General features: G+C 38.4%; 4 protein-coding genes across 4 annotated transcripts; all 4 read right to left on the bottom strand.

The window, feature by feature from the left end:
* Positions 1-364: 364 nt before the first annotated feature.
* On the bottom strand, positions 365-3,465 carry LOC133708562 (plant UBX domain-containing protein 2). Its single transcript, XM_062134037.1, has 3 exons — positions 2,368-3,465; positions 1,342-1,620; positions 365-949 (listed from the first exon to the last, which is right to left on the bottom strand). Exons 1-3 carry the CDS (start codon positions 3,256-3,258, stop codon positions 692-694), a joined length of 1,428 nt encoding a protein of 475 aa, XP_061990021.1. The 5' UTR covers positions 3,259-3,465; the 3' UTR covers positions 365-691.
* Positions 3,466-5,083: 1,618 nt separating this feature from the next.
* On the bottom strand, positions 5,084-5,861 carry LOC133708563 (uncharacterized). The gene has a single exon (XM_062134038.1). The coding sequence runs from the start codon at positions 5,761-5,763 to the stop codon at positions 5,368-5,370; it is 396 nt and encodes a 131-aa protein (XP_061990022.1). The 5' UTR covers positions 5,764-5,861; the 3' UTR covers positions 5,084-5,367.
* Positions 5,862-8,084: 2,223 nt separating this feature from the next.
* LOC133710345 (plasmodesmata-located protein 6) lies at positions 8,085-11,017 on the bottom strand. The gene is made up of 3 exons (XM_062136394.1): positions 10,129-11,017; positions 8,875-9,024; positions 8,085-8,657 (listed from the first exon to the last, which is right to left on the bottom strand). The coding sequence occupies exons 1-3, from the start codon at positions 10,862-10,864 to the stop codon at positions 8,647-8,649; spliced, it is 897 nt and encodes a 298-aa protein (XP_061992378.1). The 5' UTR covers positions 10,865-11,017; the 3' UTR covers positions 8,085-8,646.
* A 4,517-nt stretch (positions 11,018-15,534) lies between these two features.
* LOC133710143 (probable peroxygenase 4) lies at positions 15,535-18,160 on the bottom strand. The gene is made up of 7 exons (XM_062136151.1): positions 17,882-18,160; positions 17,664-17,771; positions 17,482-17,567; positions 16,783-16,877; positions 16,184-16,309; positions 15,919-16,071; positions 15,535-15,718 (listed from the first exon to the last, which is right to left on the bottom strand). Exons 1-7 carry the CDS (start codon positions 17,919-17,921, stop codon positions 15,709-15,711), a joined length of 618 nt encoding a protein of 205 aa, XP_061992135.1. The 5' UTR covers positions 17,922-18,160; the 3' UTR covers positions 15,535-15,708.
* Positions 18,161-19,025: the final 865 nt, after the last annotated feature.

A 19,025-nucleotide genomic window follows, 5' to 3' on the forward strand; every position in this document is an offset into this window, starting at 1 on the left:
TGTTGGGCAATGGATCCCATCAGGTACAATTAACCAACCACATGTTGAAGTTTTTCCTCAATTTGGATATGATTTGTTGGATTCCAAAAAAGATTTTCCATGTGAATGTGATGTGCTTGATTAGTTCATCCATCAATCAATGTTAATTGGTCATTGCAGTGAAGGAAACCTAAACCTTTAGTTAAAATGAAACAAATCAAGTACAAGTCTGCAATTAGTGGACATGGCTAATGGCCCTGACTTCTTGGTGCTTTTCTGGCTTTATTGTCAATGACATCTTTTACATTGTAAAGCAGGAAAAAACAGAGACCGAAAAGCTGAGATTAAAGGCAATTCATATTGAAATACTGTAAAAGTGTCGAGCTGCTTGAAAATCTGTGGAAGACTGTATATTGAGCATTCTGATTTCTACTATAACCCAAATGAATATCTCAAACGTCACAAAAGAATTTTACAACAAAACATGACTTGGTTAAGATCAAGTTCATTGCACAACAAGCCTGGAGAAATGGGCAGCATCTGCATTACAGAAAAGTACACGCTCCATAAAATTTGTGATCTACTGGTAAAAGGTGAAAGGATAGATCTATCTGAAGATTGTTTGGCTGAGAAGTTACGGTCATGAGTAAGAGAGCATATGAATCACGTCTCTATGGCTGCAAATGAATACGTCGAATCATCAATACAGAGCTTATGCATGACCAACAGCTGAACCACTTCCCAGTGGTTCACTAATTTGAAGGAGTTCATTGCATAGCCCCGTGAAAACAATGGAATCCGTTTCAATAGGTTTAAACTTGACAAGAGCCGAGGGGACCAAGTCCTCATCAGCTAGTGTTGCGGGTCTCTCCCCTGCTGCAGGAGAGTGGGGGATCACCCGCCGCTTGATAGCTGCAGGATTCAACAGCTCAAATTCCAAACAAGGCTCTTTCAATGCTAAGCTGACGTACTGTTTCATCAAAGAACCAGGAGAAAAATAACACATTTAAACCCACAATCTAAGTTAAATGCAGAAGAATATATAAGCCAAACATACACCAGCAAAGAGATTTTGAAGTATTCAAACATCAAAGGCTGCATATATTCTAGGCTGGAGGAAATAGATATTGCTACAAACAGCAGTTACTTAGAAATATACAGTTATGGGGTCAAGCAAACACAACTCTTTCCCAAATATTTCACTTGTTCAGGAAAAACGCAAACTACTTCTAACATTTCCAATTATTCAGTTATTCACATGTACCAAGTCCTCCATACATTCATTTTCACACTATCACACACCTAAATGACAGTCAAAGAAACAAAGAGAAATAAATAATAGGAGAACGGTAAAAGAATGACCTCATAGAGAGCACTAGTTGGCTCTGCAGGAGAAAAAACACCTTGGAGCACCACTCCGTCAGGAAACTGGACCCGGATAACAGTTTTTGTGTACCTCTTTTTAGCAGCTTTCGCCTGCTTTTCCCTATATGACTTCGGTATCAGCATCTGCGAATCGTCAATCTTCTTCTTTCTCGCTTCAGCTTCTCTTTTCAGCTCCATAGCTGAGAGGCTATAGAAACTTTCTGGCAGCTCAATTTTTGCTGCTACACTTTCAGAGACAGAAAAGAAGACCCTGGTCTAAACAAACAGAGAATCAGAAGTCGTTAATGAATGAGAATGGATCATACAGAAGATATGATAAAGCTTAATAAAATGAAAGCCCCAAATCCCAGTTCCCACATAACATTACGCACTTAATTATACAGCAAGAAAACTGATAAAACAAAACAAAGACAGTTAATTTTGAGGTAATTACATAGAAGTATCAAACACTCTCAGATCCCTGATCTGTAACAAGCAAAACTTTATAACGAAGACCTTGAACAGAATTTTTCTCAAATTTCAAACTGCATAAATGCAAACATGACAGTTAACATGCTTTTGTCAAGCAGATGTACAAATGTTCCATATCACCTCCATTAGTAAGGAAAAGGGTCTGCGATTGGATTCCTAACTGGGAAGGTAGTCAAACTCTTTTGGCAACGAATGTTTTAGGTAATGTTCAATAAAATATGGTTGTATCACAATTAACCAAAGAATCCTACATCTTCTGATATCATTATCAATATTTACTTTTATGACTATGGATCCCTATGTTATTGGAGTAAAGTTTATCCACATCTTTCAAATCATCTTCACTACCAAACGATATTTCAGTTGTACCAAAATCCTATTATCAGAATACAAAATTTCCAACTTTCAGGGAGACCTTTCAACATGTAAATAAAGTGATTAAATACTAAATCTTCAGTAGAAGAAAAACAACAATAAACAACCAAGTATCGATGATACTTATCCACTAAATGCAATCAACAATTAATATACCTGTCTGTCAACCTTCTTTGGTTCAATCTGTTCATCCAAGTCACCCGAACCAGCGGATGTCAACTTCTCTTTCTTCTGCGGTTCTTGCACCTTGGGCGGTTCCAGCAATTCTATCCCCTTCTTCATTACACCAATCTGCTCCGCGGAAGGAACCTCCATCACTGCCCACATCTCTCCCTCCTCTTCCTTCAATTCAAACCCCACAAACTCCAGCAACTCAATGCCTCCCACAACCTCACCAATAGCCTCCCTAATCTTTGGATTACTCATCCGAACCTTCCTGAACTTCACATTCTCCGGTTCCCTAACTATATTCCTCAACAGCCTCAGCACAACCTCAACAGACCCCGAACCGGGATTGCCCGAAGCAAATGTACCAATGCAAGCCTCCAATCCACTCCGAGACGTCTCCACCGACCCCGAAACACCCTCCGCACTTTCATTGTCAGCTGAATTATTCACACAGCTATCAACATGTATGGACACCTCATCTTCTGACCTGAAAGCTTTGCCGCAAATGGGGCAATCAAACACGTTCAAGGTAAACCCATTCTGAGATCTCTTCCCCGGAGTGATTAACGCGTCGAACGGGTCAAACCCCTCTTGCGGTTTGCGGTTGGGCTTTGGTTCCGTCGGCAATTCGGGTCTCTTCTGATCGAGGCTCTGTGTTCTCTGAGGCGAAGGCTTGGAAGTTGACGAAGAAGACTTTGAGGTGGAAATGGGGTTGGGCTTCGATTGGGGAGGCTGCGAGGCGCGGTTGAGGATCGGAGAATTGGCGGGACCGGCGGAGGAGGAGCCCAAGACTCGGCCTTGGCCCTTGAATTTGCCGGAGGAAGAAGACGAGAATGGGTTCTTGATGAAGCCCTTGACCTTGTCTTTCATGTCGTCCATTCTGATTCTGACGTATCTATCTCTTTTCTGTTTCAGGTGAAGAAGAACAATTCACAGGGCAAAGGTGGTCAAGATTGAAATTAGGGTTAAAGGGAATTGGGGATTTTGGGGGAATTGGGATTAAGAAGGTGTATATTAGTAGCTGTTGCTTGTTGTTTGTTGCTTGCTTCCATGTTGACTTTGCGGGTCGTTGGCTCATTTTCCCCGCCCAAACGGACTCGGCGGTTATAATAATAATTATTGTTTTTAGTTTTTTTTTTTCTGCAATCTTTATCCTAGATTTTGTAATAACTGAGGAGAAGTTTTTTTTTTTTTGAAATACTGAGGAGAAGTTTAGTGATTGGTTATTCTAAAAAAAAAAAAAAGTATTAGTGATTGATTGTGTGAGTAAATCTTTATTTGGAGTTGGAATGATAATTTAGTTTAGATATCGGAATCCGATCATTGGTGACATATGCTTAGCAATTTTAGATTTAGTAATAATCAGATTATTAATGTATGCATCATTAATTCAGATAATAAAAATTAATTCGAACAAACAGATTATTCATTTACACATCATTAATTCAGGTAATAAGAGTACGAATTAACGATATTCATGTTTAGTGAGGTTAACAATATCCATACCGTATATATTTACACCCAACACACCCACACCAAGTAAGGCTAACAGAGTTAATGCCCAAGTTCATGCAAGTGAGGTTAACGGTGATAAAGCTTCTTAATTGTATTGTAATACATAAGAGAATTAGATATGTCTAACTTCCAAAGTAAAAAAACTCATTAAAAACATCTGTTTGAGATTTTTGTATTTCACAAGTTCAAACACCTATTAATCATGCTTAACAAATGAAAAGCGCTGTTTTTGTTCTTCTAATGGAATTCAGGATTTCATTGCGTGAAAGGATGATCACTTTTTTTTTTTTTTTTTTTACAAGATCATTATATGAAGTTCTATTAAAATGAAATAGGAGAAAATGATTGGTAGCCTCATGTCATTAGAACCTACGTAAACATTCCACCTGTCATACAAAATGAAAGTCAGACAACATTCTACCCACAAAACAAAAACCCCCGCCATCCAGAAAGAAAGAACAGATCAGACCATGTCAGCTAGGCTAACAAAAACCAAAAAGGGCGATCAAAACCAAAGAACCAAGCTGCTTCAGCTCTTACCCGTGAAGCAAGTTCACAGGAAAACAGTCAATTCATAACCAGACCCAATTCTATTCATCAGAGGCAGAAGGATATATCCGCTGACTATAAAAAAGTCACTATCGTATCAAATAAGCTTCAACTTTTAAAAAGCTAACCGGCTACCACTAGACACTGTAGACATTGATGCTCTAAGCAAAGAGCCCTTGTATCCTAGGCAGGCTTTCCATATTTCCTAAATCACAAGTAACTAAGCTGTATGAAATACTTCAAAACATGCTCTGCCTCATTGCACAGCAGGACAACAAGACCCTTTTAGAGCCCTCTTTCGAGATAACCAAAAGAAATGTAAATGATTTCCAAGTTCTCCTTCTATCCCTAAATGGTACCTTAGATTTGATCAGTACAAGGCCATATGAACGGTACCAAAAGTGACGCAGCCATGAATGTCATCATAAAAAGGTTCAGTTAAGAGATTAATTTCAATCAACATAACAGTCACAGTCCAAATCACCTAGGCTAATGTCACATAAAGGGCAAATGTGCATAAATGAACAGCCTAAACGGCATAACACAATTTCAAGATGAAAACTCCCTAGTTCAATCAATCTAAAAGGAATAACTAATTGACACTTCCATATTATATATAAGCACATAGCAACTAACAGACTAAGAGCAATATATCAAATAATAACAAGCATGAAAATTCGATGTTCTACACCACACATTCATAGTCACAGAATGACAATTAGTCCTTGATTTTCAGAATTTAAGAACGAAACCCTAATTCCACAACACTATAGTATAGCATAACTAGGATTCCGAAATCTGATCAATATGAACTAGAATAAACGCAATTATCTCCGCAACACAAACACAAATTATCTCTTAAACGATTCACATTTTAACAAGATCGACATTTCAAGATCAGAAAACCACACAAACCGATTCGACTCAGTCCTTATTCTTCTTCAATCGCTCCACGCTCTGGTTCAGCTGCTCGATCCGGACGACGAGGTGAGTGACGGTGTAGAGCAGCCAGTAGAAGATGAGCGCCGCGGCGATGAGAAGCGCGTTGCGCTGGCTCTTCATGATGGACTTCTGGTGGCGGAGGTGCTCGGACGGCGTGCAGGAGTCGCCGTCGCAGTTCGGCATATTCTCGTACTTCCAGTAGATGTCCATGAGGAGGAAGAGGCAGAAGGGCACCACCGAGAGGAAGGGCTTGAGGAGGTTGCGCGTGACGGCCACGAGGCCCTTGCGGAGGCCGTCGAGGCCGGGGAGCGTGAGGAGGAGGACCATCACGGCCTCTGCGCCCGCGGCGTAGCCTAGCACCACCCACTCTAGAGCCATCGGATCTCAGATTCCGGCGAGGATTTGGAAGGGATGGTTTGCTTCGTGGAGAAGGAGATTTCGATTCTCTCTCAGACTGGTAAGTGTGAAATGTGAAGCGATTGAATTGGGCTTTATGGTCGTCGAAACGGTGCGTTTTGGGGAATTGGGGAGAGCGCGACGCGTGGCGGGAGGTTGCTTAGACTGGTGGACATTCGTGATACAGGTGGACGCGTTTGAGGGACTCGGGTTTTGTGGTCATTTGGGCCAGGCCCAATTTTGTATTTTTGATTCGTAACCCCAACGGCCAAGCCCAATACAAGGGAAACAGACTAACAGTGCCCGATTTGGTGGAGTCTGTGTGCCTTGTTTGGCCTTCGGTTTTCTGAAGTGCTTTTGCTACTAGCGATGTTGTCAAATACTCGTGAATCTTACTAAAAATTTCAAATGTTCTGCTTCTGTGAAAAGCACGGTGAGTTGCTTCTACGGCCTAAAACCACCAAAAAGACGTTGAGAACCTATTGGAAGCTCTAGAAACAACGCCAAATCAAAAGCGGGATTCTTCCGTCGAGTGATTGGACTAACGGATTTATCCGATTGTCTAATAGAACATCGCCTTGTGTACAAGTTAAAAGAAAGGAATGACATTTTGGGATTTTTGCGTCTAAAATTTTTGTGTTTTGGATATGTTATGATATGTTTCTCAAATGTAATTGGTGAGTTGGACGTGTCACGTGACAAGACTGTCCCACTAATAACTCTCTGAAACTAGCAGTAATATGTAGTATAGTTGTGTAATCTTTGTGAGCTTCCAGTTCGTTAACAGTTGCTTTCTTCCATTAATCTTTCTTGTTTACATTAGTGCATGATAGTGTAGTTGTACTGTTGCTTTCATGTACAGAGTTTAGGAAGCTGTTTCTTCAGCTAGATAGATTAGAATCATCCCCTAACTATGAATTTATCACTATCTATAGCAATTATATCATTTTGGACCAACCTATTTGAGTGTCAATTTGTCATATTACCTATCTCTCTCTTTTTCCGTGTATAATACGAGTCTGACTGAAAGAGATTTCTTATCATTCTCAAGAAGTTCCATACCAGTCCCTTAGCTAATTCTCAGTGCTTGATAGAACCTTTTCCTTTATTACCTCTTGAAGTAAAGACTCACAACATGGAAGAAACTGTATACAGCTTTAGACTACACGTACACCATAGAAATGGGTTCTGGCAGCTTCTTTATCACTTTCATTATCTGAATTTGAACAAACCCCACAACAAAAAGAAAAAGAGAAAATGAAAGGAAAGAAAGAACTTGTAAAGGCCTTGGAATATGGTCCATATATACTTGTATTGACCCTTAAAGCTAAACCATTCTACTCTGGTACCTTAATCATTCCCTGCTCAATTAGTTTATAATATAAGGTTTTACTGTCACTAATCAACTAATAATCTGCCGCTTAATTTACAAATTATTCTAATCAGTGCCCTTAATTTGTTTTTCTTTTGTCATCTTTGTTTAACTTTCAGCATATTAATCAATTACACCATTTGTGACTTTTCTATAAGATTCTTTCTTTTCATTCATGGCCCCAAATTATGCAGACTGCAGATAAACAGGGGGAGGAATTGGATGTTTCTGTGGAAATTAATAGTTGAGATAGAATCAGGGGAAGCTTCATAAAATTCTTCTGCCAAGTAGATTAGGACAGATGTGAAATCTCCTAGGTTTAAACCAAAGCCAAAAGCAATGGACAATAGAGTAGAGAGAAAGTTCTACACATCAACCTGATTATAGTCTAGGTTATATCTATGCCAACTGTGATTGTGGCGTTAAAATATAAGTTTAAGTCCTTCTCTTGAAAGCATATTATATCACAGAACTTTGCCTCAATCATTGTTAGGTTCATAACTGAACATCTCTGATATCCCATCTTATATATTTTCTTGACCAATTCCTTCTTCTTGGAGATTAAGGCAGCAACCACATTCAAATATGACGAACTTGCATACTATTGAAAGCTAGACTACATCCTACTGCATGATTGGCCACCATTGACTGATGAGAGCATCTGCACGCTATCGAACACTCTGTTTTATCAAATCTTTTGACAAACATCTTGTCTTCACACTTTTACAGTAAATTCTCAAAACGCCTAAAGTTGTCTTAAAGAAATTTCACATTCTCAATCTAGATCGCCCGATTGGATCAGATGGTTGTTTTTCTATCCATCTACCTAGCCGGTATAAACTCCTCTGATATTTTTGCAATTAAGAAACCAATGACAAATGACCTTATATACAAATCACACTAACAATGAGTCAATGACTATAGATTGCAATTTACAGAACAAATGGGCTTTGAATTGGCATTAAACTGAATTCAACATGTCAAGCCAACTTTTGGTTCAAATTTAAAGCTTCCCACTCTACACAAAGTTGCCAAAAGTCTCAGAACACACTCATCAAAAAGACAACAAAGAAAAAGCATTACAAAGTGCCCTTTTCCCAGAAGGCTAATTATGCTCTTTATACACATGAACTAGTAAACAAGCTAATTAAGCTAACAAAATGCTAAACACTTATTTGAAATGGGGCTCTAGTAGGAATCTTTGTGTGTGTGTGTTTTTTTTTTCCTTATTGAAAGCTTCATTACACTTGCTTCAAAGTAGCTAGCTTTATGTGTAGCTTTTCTATCCATACACATCTTTTTCTATTAACCCTCACAGTTGTGCTCTTTACAGAAAACATAAAGGAGACTTCAGAAGAGCTATGGAGGGAGAGAAATAAAAATTGAATTAACAAAAAAAAAAAAAAAGGCTGGCACCTAAAGCCAAGTAAGTCACCAGGAAGGGACTTGTGAGAGTTGCGGTACTACTGTCAGAAATATCCACGAGCCTCAACTTATTTGCCACCTGCATAATATTAAGAACTTTGATAAATTAGGATTTGTCTAATACAGCACAGAGCGCTGTATCCGGTACAACCTACCATTATTTGATTTATTTCACAGTAGCTTTTACCACATTTCTGATTGCAATTTCCAAACAAAAGGGAAAGTTGTACAGATCACAGCTCTGTACGTAGGTTTGAATGAATTCTGGGAGCCAAAATAGAGAAAGAGAGCTGTACCTTTTTCATCTCCACACTCATCTCCACACAAATATTTTCTGAAGTAAGAAAGAAATACGACGATCAGTGCAACTGCTGCTATGATTCCAATCAGTATTGCAAGCGTCTTATCAAGATCATCATCGTCGTCATCGTCGTCGTCATTGTGATCTAAAAGCAGAACAAGAATATTTCACTTTAGCTTTATGCACAACAAATAGAATTATTAAACTAAGATCAAATCATAAACTACTCAATTATTGCCATGTAATGCTACTTAATTTGATCCAAATCTTTAAAGTACTTGGGTCATGAACAATATTTAATCGCCAATCTGTGTATATGATCAACCACTTTCATATAAATTTGTGATTGCATTGTTCTACAACCCCTAATTTCATTGTAGCAAGTAATGAGGCTTTGTTTAGCAATTACTAATCAGTACTCCATTAAGGTTCAGTTTGTGTTGGATTCTCTTCTCAATTTGTGAAGAGACACAAATTCAAACTGGGTCTATCAAATGTCATTGATCCCGTACATATTCAAATTTAAAACCAAGAGCTTTCTAAAAAAGCTTTTTCCTTGTTTGCTACACACAAGAAAGTCCATTACTACTTTAACAAACATATTCTTGAATACTAATTAGTTTAAAGTAGAATGCTCAAGTGAATCATACCCAAACACAATTTTGGGATGGACCTTCCACTTTTTTAATTAACTTGTACTTTTTATGGTTGTCAAATAATTGAATAGTCATGCTTGACTAAAAAGATGTTCATATCCATACGTGTTAGCTTCTCATTCTTACACGATAATGTTATTAGAGCAAAACGGAAGATAATGCATTAACTGTGAGTCGGAAAGAGATATTAGAATTATCCTAAAATGCACATAAATCGCAAACCATTAAAGAGTAATTATGATAACCACTCTCAAAGTACTTGGAATATTTACTTAGCATAAATATGAACCACAAATCTATCAAAGAGTAATTATGATAACCACTCTCAAAGTACTTAGAATATTCCTAATCAATCAAAACACTCCATTAGTACATCATGATCAAACCTACTCACTAGTTTAAGACTTTTAAGAACAGAAACACACATAGCACAAAGAAAATCGAAATGAAATTACCAAAGCAACCATGCAAAGACTTACTTTTCATCCGTAGCTACATGGGGGGTTAGTAGTAATTTCATTTTAACCAAAGGGAAAACAGCCAAATACCAGAAGCTATGAACCACCACCATGTGGGGTGGCGAAACTGCTTACCATGGCCCTGCGAGTGATATCCACCTTCCGAGTAGCGCGCGTAGCACTTGGCCAAGAACAAGTCCCCCCACGTGCTGGTCCCACACCCCGCCCTCAGCTGCCCTACGGCGTCGGACAGACAATCCTGGCACTCGCTCGGACTCAAGTCCCCGACGCACTGCGCCACACCCTGGACATTTCCGGCGCCACTCACCCTGAACGGCCGGTAGGCCCCATCACTGGTCCCGAGGTAAGCCAGCACAGCATCCCGCCTGGTCAACCCCTCCGAGTCATACCCACTCGACGGCCCACACTTCTTCATCACCACCGTCTTGTCCTCCACCCCCAAGAAAGTGGCGTTGTCGTACTTGACGAAGCACCCGTCCAGCTGCAACGCGCCGCCGCACGCGTCCAGGCAGAGCGTGCCTAGCTGGCTGACTGCACGCGCCACGCACTGCGCGCAGTCATTGCCGCTCAAGTCGCCGCGGCACTGGAACACGCCGTAGAGCGTGTCCGCAGTGCCCGACGAACCGGGGACCGTGAAGTTGTTGTAAGTGGTGAACATGGCCGAGTTGACCACGGAGGCCAATATGGAGTTGAGCTTCATCTCGTACGGCGAGCCCGGGGAAAACTTGAGCTGGGAGCAACCACCGTAGATGAACGTGTCGGTTGCGGAGGACGACGGGGATGTGAAGAAGGAGAGATTGACGAGAAAGAAGAGGAAGAAAGTTGCAGTGATATTTCCGGTTAGAGACATGTTTGTGCTGTGTAAGAGAGTCGGAAGAATATGAAAGAGAGGGTGGTTATGAAAATATATATGAGAGAGAGAGAGAGTAGTACGAGTTAGGGATATTGCTTCGAGGGGAATTTACGTAAAGACTGGGAAAACTTTGATGTATATGGAATTATGGTTGATGGTTTTGAAGGCAAAAAGGGCTGGCTGGGTCGGGTGGGGCGAGTGGTGACTCAGTGAGTTTGTACTTTGTACGTTTAAGGTAGTTTTTAAGTATTAAGTGGGTTCGTGTTGTATTATTAGTGAGTTTAAAAGTCAATTATTGGTAGAGGGATTTGGTTAGGGTTGACCACATCAGCATCAAATGGAAGTAGGAGAGATTATTCAGAGCACCGTCGTGCACTTGCACCAACATAAATGAATGGTTAGATTGCATTAAATACACTTTTTGTTTATTAAAAATAAAGTTAATAATAAATATCAAGGGTTGAGATTATTTTATAAGGGTTGGGTCACTCGGTGCATATAATAATTTCCACCAGTAGTAGTCTCTAGAATGGGGATGACTTTAGTTACCAACTATACTGCTACCACTTCTGTTACTCTACCTACTTCTGTTACTCATATTTTGTATTTTGATTCATGTGACTTGGGTTGCTTTAGAGGTGCTACTATATAGTCGTGTTGTTTTTCTTTGTTCCATACTTCCATCGAAGAAACGGCAAAAAAAAAAAAAAAAAAAGTATGCTGCTACTGGCTTGTATTTTGTCCTCCATCTCATCCTATGGTTGGACTAAAACTACTCAATTGATTGGTTAATGAAGTAATGATTTCATAGAAAATGAAATGATTTACAAGTGTCCATGTGAAACTGAGTATTATTTTTGCCACTAATTATTTGTGAATTATGAGTGGGTTGTATAAAAGTAATCTAAAATTTGGGGTTTGGAGATTGAAATTTCTTCGTACATGCATATGGTTAGTTAAGATGGTCCATCAACTCAACGAGCTAGGGTTTATTTACCAAACGATACCATGAGGCCTTTAGGTGACTTCCTTTTTTAGAGGTCAGTTGGTATTTGGTAAAACTATCAATCAGAGGGAACATGCATACAACAGATCATGAGTTTCACCTAAATGAACAATCTACGATTATCGAATAGTATGTAAGGATCAATGTTAGGGTTGCAAATGAGTTTAGCCAAATGGCGTGTTAAATACTCCTATTTGGTTTATTTTTTATCGAAATTAATTGGTCGAGTTTAAAGATTGAAAACTTGAGTTTGGCTTAACTTGTTCGTTAAGTTCAAAGTTGTAAGCCAATCCAGCTCAAGCTTAATTTGAGCTGCTCGTGATTATATATATATATATGAACACTTGGTCAGTGCATTAGTAATTGATGGTAAAAAACCGTGAGAAGAATTAGATTAGCTAGCGTCATGAAGGATCCAATAGTTTCGTCACTAGCTAGGCTGCAAATTGAGAAAAAGATGAGGAAAAGAACCAAGCATTAAACAAACTGGCCTAATTAACTAGTATACTAATTTATGCGATATGGTATATCTAAATCAATATCTAACATGTCGCTATTATATTACACAGCCTACGCAAGTTCATTAAAAAAACAGTTAAATGATGATTGCATCTTGAACACAAATTATTGATACTTCAACGTCTCTAATGAATATGACACTCTCTAATTAGGTCCGCACAACATGTATTCAAATTTCTTCATTTAAAAGTACTTTAAAAACAAAATATGCTCGATCAACTTCATTAAGCGTCATGAACATTTTCTTATTGAAAATGAGAAAGTATGATCATCCTGCTAGTTCGATCTATCTATGTGCAAACAATAAATGTTTAGGTATTGTTACAATTTAAAATGTGTGACATGACATTACACGTTCTAATATGGTGCACTATATTTGTATGATTGTATGAGGAGCCACTTTCCTTGTACTAATAACATGCCAATATTTCTACATCTTATATTACATCGAGACAATAACACTCCATTTTCAAATAATTGACTGACCAAATGTGAATGGCACATAGTCCTGAGAACAAGTTTAAAATACTAGCTGTCGTTAAGAGTGGAGACCTATTACCATCAAATGATATGGAAATTTTGGGAAGGAAAGATGCAAGAGGGAAGGAAGGTCCCCTTCAATTGTTATGAAGTTTCTTAGATAATAAAGTCATCGGTTTTTGTCATAAAAGGCTTTTGATTCTAAGGACAATAGCTTTTCTGCCTTAAGATAAGGTTTCCCACCACCACTGCTTAGCTTCATCAACTTATTCGTTTTATTCTAGTCTCCTATATAATTCAAAGGATTTTTTCTAGAATTTCTGTCTGGAATTAATTTTGGATTAACCTAGAATTAGAGTTGTCATGGCCACGAAACTAACATCATGTGTTATGGTTAAACTCGCATTATGAAAAGAGTTCTCCTGCAGTCCTACTTTCAATTATTTCGAAAGCATAAGTAGAGAGATTAATTCTTCAATGCACATGAAGTGATGAAACATAGACGTCTATTGCGAATTTCATATATATAAAAAGGAGGACCAACACTTTCGCCGCCCATTTCCATGCTTGTCACTATTCACTATGTGGTTCTTATTTTATGTTCAGAAATAAATGTTGTTTTTTTTTTGGAGGACAGATATATACAGTGCATGGAAATAAGACTACTACTTTATACAGTGCAAAAAAAAAAAAAAAAAAACTACTACTTTTCACTGAAATCTCCTAAAAGACGGAGATTGCTACTTGGGCTTGTAAGGCATTTGGACAAGAGCTAGACTCAACTCTCTTTGGGCATTATGCCTTTCTCCAAGGCCCAATCCCGTTTTGCTATAAGGTAAAACTTTATTTACAGCCCAATAAGTCCCTTCAGACCTGAGACAACCATGAAAAATATGGCCATTTAGGGCCCAACAAACTATATTTATGTTCTCTTTCTAGAGTTGTTTTGGGGTTTGGAGAAGAGTAGACAGACCACTAGTCAATGATCACCATGGAAGCTGTGAGATAACAAGAGAAGAGAGACTGAAAGAGGCAGAGTTCATAGGATATCTCTAGGACCAGTCAAGAGGTCCACAGTAAGGTGAACCGAACTCTGTAGACTCAAACACATCTGTTTTCTGTAGCTCCTCGATGATGAGCTTGTATAAATAGGAGCCGGCCTCTAGTCATTTGCACCGATTGTAAAAGTCCCTCTGTTACTCCTTTCATCTCCCATCTCCCCGGTTGTGTACGTTTGAGCCAAACTCTTAAGGCCTTTTCTCAAATGGCGGACTTGAGTCAAGCACCGAGTAAACCATACATCACAAAGGTTCGTGAGCTCCTCCCAATGGACTCTGGTTTCACTCTTACCGTAAAAGTAGTTGGTCGTACTAAGATGGTATTGCACAATGGACGCCAAATTGCTCAATGCTTGGTTGGCGATCAAACTAGAATGATAATCTTCAGATCTAGAAACGATCGAGCGATCTGGTTTTAGAATGACTATAGAATTGCAACTGTGATCTATCAGGTTTTACTGTTTTGCGCGCATCGGAAGACTGCTGCATTGTATGTAATGTAATTACATAGCTTTAATTCCCTGTTATGTATTGTGCAGTGGACTTGATGAAAGAGGGTTCGACTCTAACCCTGTGAAATGCCGAAATTTACATGTTCAAAGGAACAATGAGGCTTGCTGTCGGCCAAAGTGGCAGTGTTGAAGTGGCCGAGCCTGCCAGTTTTACCGTGGGGGAAGATGACCTCTCACTCCTTGATTTTAAACGTCCACTCCTTGGATTGATTAAATTTTTGGGAATTATGAGATGTCTTGGGGAAATGAAAGGTCTCTAAACATTCTGCTGTGGTACTTCACTTCAAATTTCTTATGCTGTTAAGTGTTGAACTCCTTGCATTGTTTGCAATTTTACAACTAAAACAAACTTCTATCCCAAACCCTAGTGGGGCTTCTTCTGGGTACATAAGCAGAAGTACAAGTAAAAATGTCAGTTGGTGGCTCAAAGCCATTTGGATTTCCTAGCAGGTTTCGAAGTTCTTGTATATGTCATGGTGCTTGTAATGCTCAAGTCACCTATTCCTCATTCTTTTGTTCTTCTTGTTTCTGGAAGCAGTTGAGAGTCCCAAGCACATGTTTAACATTAAACTAATAATGCTATACCTTCAAGCATTAGGTGGATCACGCACTAAATCTCTGTCATTAGCTGAACACGAACTTGTTATGGAGTACCAGAATGGAAGCTTAATCAAACTGTTTAATCATGCCAACACTTCACTGTAGAATTACAACATCAGACAGTACGTATCATGGATATCATCCCATATAACAATTCCTTCCATCAAAGAACATTTTATAAAGAATTTCAAAAAAAAAAAGAAGACATTTTATAAAGATGTTGGGACTTCCGAATTTAGAGTATCCTACTTCCCCGCAATTCACATTTTCCGGGTTCAACAAGCAATCGACATTTCACGATCAAGGAGAGTTCTAACTGTGAGACCCTTGCAGCGTCAACATCCACCATTCCACTGCTATTAGTGCTATCACTTCAGTTACTGAACTCCCACCAAAAGTATCAAACTGTACTCAACACTTCTATTTCAAACTTGGAATCTATCCGTACAAAGATCTGAGGCCATAATATACAGGGCCTATACATGCTTGATGTAAGACAATCGAAGAACAAGGACCAATGTACATCATAAAACAATATTACAAACCATAATATACGGGCTTACATTGTTCGTCTACACACACACACAACCAATATACTTTCAGCTAATTACATCATCCACTCAGCAGAACCAAATGGCTGACCAGAGCGTTATGCCATTTTTCTTTTCAGACAATACTGCATAAACAAAGAATTCATTGTAACTTGTTTCGGTTTAATTTCAATATACTTGTAGCTGAAAGACTAGTCCAGAAACATGATGAACTACATATGTTTCAAAGGCCATATAGGCGTAGTAATTAAAACCTTTTGCACAAAGTACAAATATATAATTCTACCCACTATGGTTGAAAATAGTTCATAATTAATGAGATTACTCTTTCTTCTTGGCTGCTGCAGCTGATCTTTCCTTCTCCATACGCTCGAACAAGCTCCCATCGTAAACAGCTCTAATGGTTTCTTTGTGCAGTAAACCATGCTTGTCCTTGCAAAGCAAATACAGGATCTTCCATTCAGTCCAGGCAGCCAACCTGCAATCAACATTAGTTCCATCAGTTTATTATATTCTGTTTAGAGGAGTCATATTGAGCATAGAGGTATCAAAACCTTGAGAGTTGGGTCAAATGAGAAATGTTAACATACCATCCTCTGCGATCATTTGATTCCCTATTCGCTTTGAGCAGCCCATTCAGTTCGTCGGATGTCAAAGCATTGGGATTAGTATGTGCATGCTTGATGAAAATCTCTTCAAACTTACAGGGAACAAACCTACAAAATTATTATTAGAAATGAAAGCAGATTAATAGATAGATAAGTTGAAACACATGTGCTACCTGTTATAGTCAAAACACAGAATATAGAGGGAGAAAACAAGAGGACCCTAACAAAGGTTTATACAATTTTAATGAGTTGTAATTGAAACACATGTGCAACCTGTTATAATCAAAACAGAGAATATAGAGGGAGAAAACAAGAGGACTCTAACAAAGAGTTTATAATCCTCTGACCTAGCTATAAACTAAACCGGAATATAAGGCATGTGGCAAATAGAACAAAGTTTCAAAAGCAATTATAAACAAATCTGTGAAGGATACATTCTTTAGTAGGTTTGAGTTGTCATATTCCTCTGCAAGCAATATGAACTAAAAATAATGTACTAAGTTTACGAATAATAATACATGTCATGGTATAGACTGCAGACTATTCAAGTACTCAATATATATAGCAAGATTTTAATATACCTTCCTTCACTGTCGTAGACGCCTGAGTCACTGCCGTGTTTGGCTTTGTGAATATTTCTAACTTCAATCGGAAACAGCAGAGAAAACGACTTTCCCTGAACCACATTCAACAAAAAAGACTCATCAGTCAATCTGGTAGTATAATTCTGAATAAATGTTTATCAAATAAGCTGTTGAATGGTTTAGTTGATTGATTAGCTTGTAAGCAGATTCATAAATCATAATGTAAAGTTAAAAAGAAATTAACGTAAAAGCAAATTTTGGTACTTGGTAATGCTAATCAGATCAGCAAGACTGTTTCTTGGTGCTACTAGATTTTTGCCAAAGGCATCTACAATATGTGGATGTGAGCGTTGGCATGTGTCTTAGTCTCTTAGAGAATCAATCAATCCTGTAGATTTAGATAAATTCTATTTTTACGACTATTTTGTTTCGGATATTTATTCTGGGAATGAACTAGTTGGTATTATTCCACTCAAAGACCAATTGCTCATCCCTTTTTTATTTAAAGAAAAAGAAGCTCTAAAAGAGTTCGATTCATGTCGGATGAGTTATAGCTAATTGGTTTTCCGGAACAACAGACTAACATCGTGGAGGTCGTATTCATTTCTCACCGGCATCATGGAATATATATCATGAGTATGTTTTGTTCATCTTAAACAGTAAAACAGTAAAAGCTAGTTGGAGTGAGAAAGTTACCGGGCGAGTCTGCCGACTGAGACCGAAGTTGATGAAGATAGCACTGAACGAGGACAAGATGAGGCCAGACCCAATTGCACGAAAACCTGTAAACAAATAAACACAGATCTTATTCTTATTGTAAGGATTGGATCACTGAACATCTCAGAAACATATCGCAAATTACGAAACAAAGCGAAAACCTTGAAAGGTCTCCCAAGGATAAACAATGCCATCGTGATTCCTGTCGAAGAATGCTACATGCCTCTGCAGAGCATCGTGTTCATTCGGAACAAATTTCCCACTAACTTCTGCATATAGTCACGAGTTTACAACTGGTTTAGTTTAAGCAGTTCAGAACAGATCAAAACCTGAAAGCGAAAATTAGAGAGATATGATAGTAATTAAGGTAATTAACAACCTTGAATATTCTTGGTTTCTGATACAGAAGAGGAACCCATAGCTGAACAGAGGGGTTTTGAATCGATCAAAGAAGGGTGAAAGGTGTTTGTTTCTGTGTTGAGATGAACGAAAGGAATGAATGACGTATTTATAAGCGGCTGCAATAATGGATTTCAATTTAAAGAATAATAATGGCATGTAGATATGTATAAAATTATTATAGATAAAAGCTAGCTCGCTGGGTCATGAAATATAACTGAATTTCGCGTCATAGCTTGGAAGATGGCACATAGCAAAGCAATGAGGCTCAAATCTAACAAAAAGAAAATAAAAACTTTATAATAGGTTACAATGTGCAACTCTGTCTTGCACTCCACTTCAATACAAGGCATCTTCCCAACGGCACTTCAACCTAATCTTTTATTAGTTTCAGTATTATGATCTAACATTCACGGCCGCCCTCTAGGTTTTGGGTACGAGACCGGATAAATTTGCCGCTAGGCGGACATGTTTAATGATAGGTTTGACTTGTTAATTACGTGATTGTAAAGTAACAGTAAATAATATTTTTGATGACAACGGGAGTATCACTGATTAGTCATGATGTAAATATTTTAGTCGGTGAATCCAAAATTTCATGTTGATCACCCCTCCCCCCAACCAAAGATTTTATTTTTTTAATAAAGGTAATGAAAACCCCCAATATATGTCTTTTCAAACCAACGGACGTGTTATGTCTTACGCTCCACCCATCATTTACATTATTGCATATGAGTGAAATGATATATTCAAACGTTCGGCAATCAAGCGGAGTATTTAGATTTGAACTTGTAAGGCGGGTATATAATCAGTAAAATCTGAAATACGACGTGGACCGCCATCGCATTTTCTTAATAAAGTTACCTGTATTGACGCTAAAAATGGAAATTGGGTGTCATTTGGTTCATTGAACTGCCAAATGGTTGGCATACCCGTTTTGGTTCATTTTGATGTTGATTCCATGAACATGAATAATTAGATGCATAAATTAAGGATGAATTCTTGTTCTTGTTTAATGAAATTATTATGTAATTAGGAGGCCTAATTTATTAAAAAAAAAAAAAACGCATACAAATGAGGATCACGATACTTGTGGAAGGGACGCAATCATTTTGCCGAGCATA

This window comes from Rosa rugosa, chromosome 5 (genome assembly GCF_958449725.1).
Source record: "Rosa rugosa chromosome 5, drRosRugo1.1, whole genome shotgun sequence".
Lineage (NCBI taxonomy): Eukaryota > Viridiplantae > Streptophyta > Magnoliopsida > Rosales > Rosaceae > Rosa > Rosa rugosa.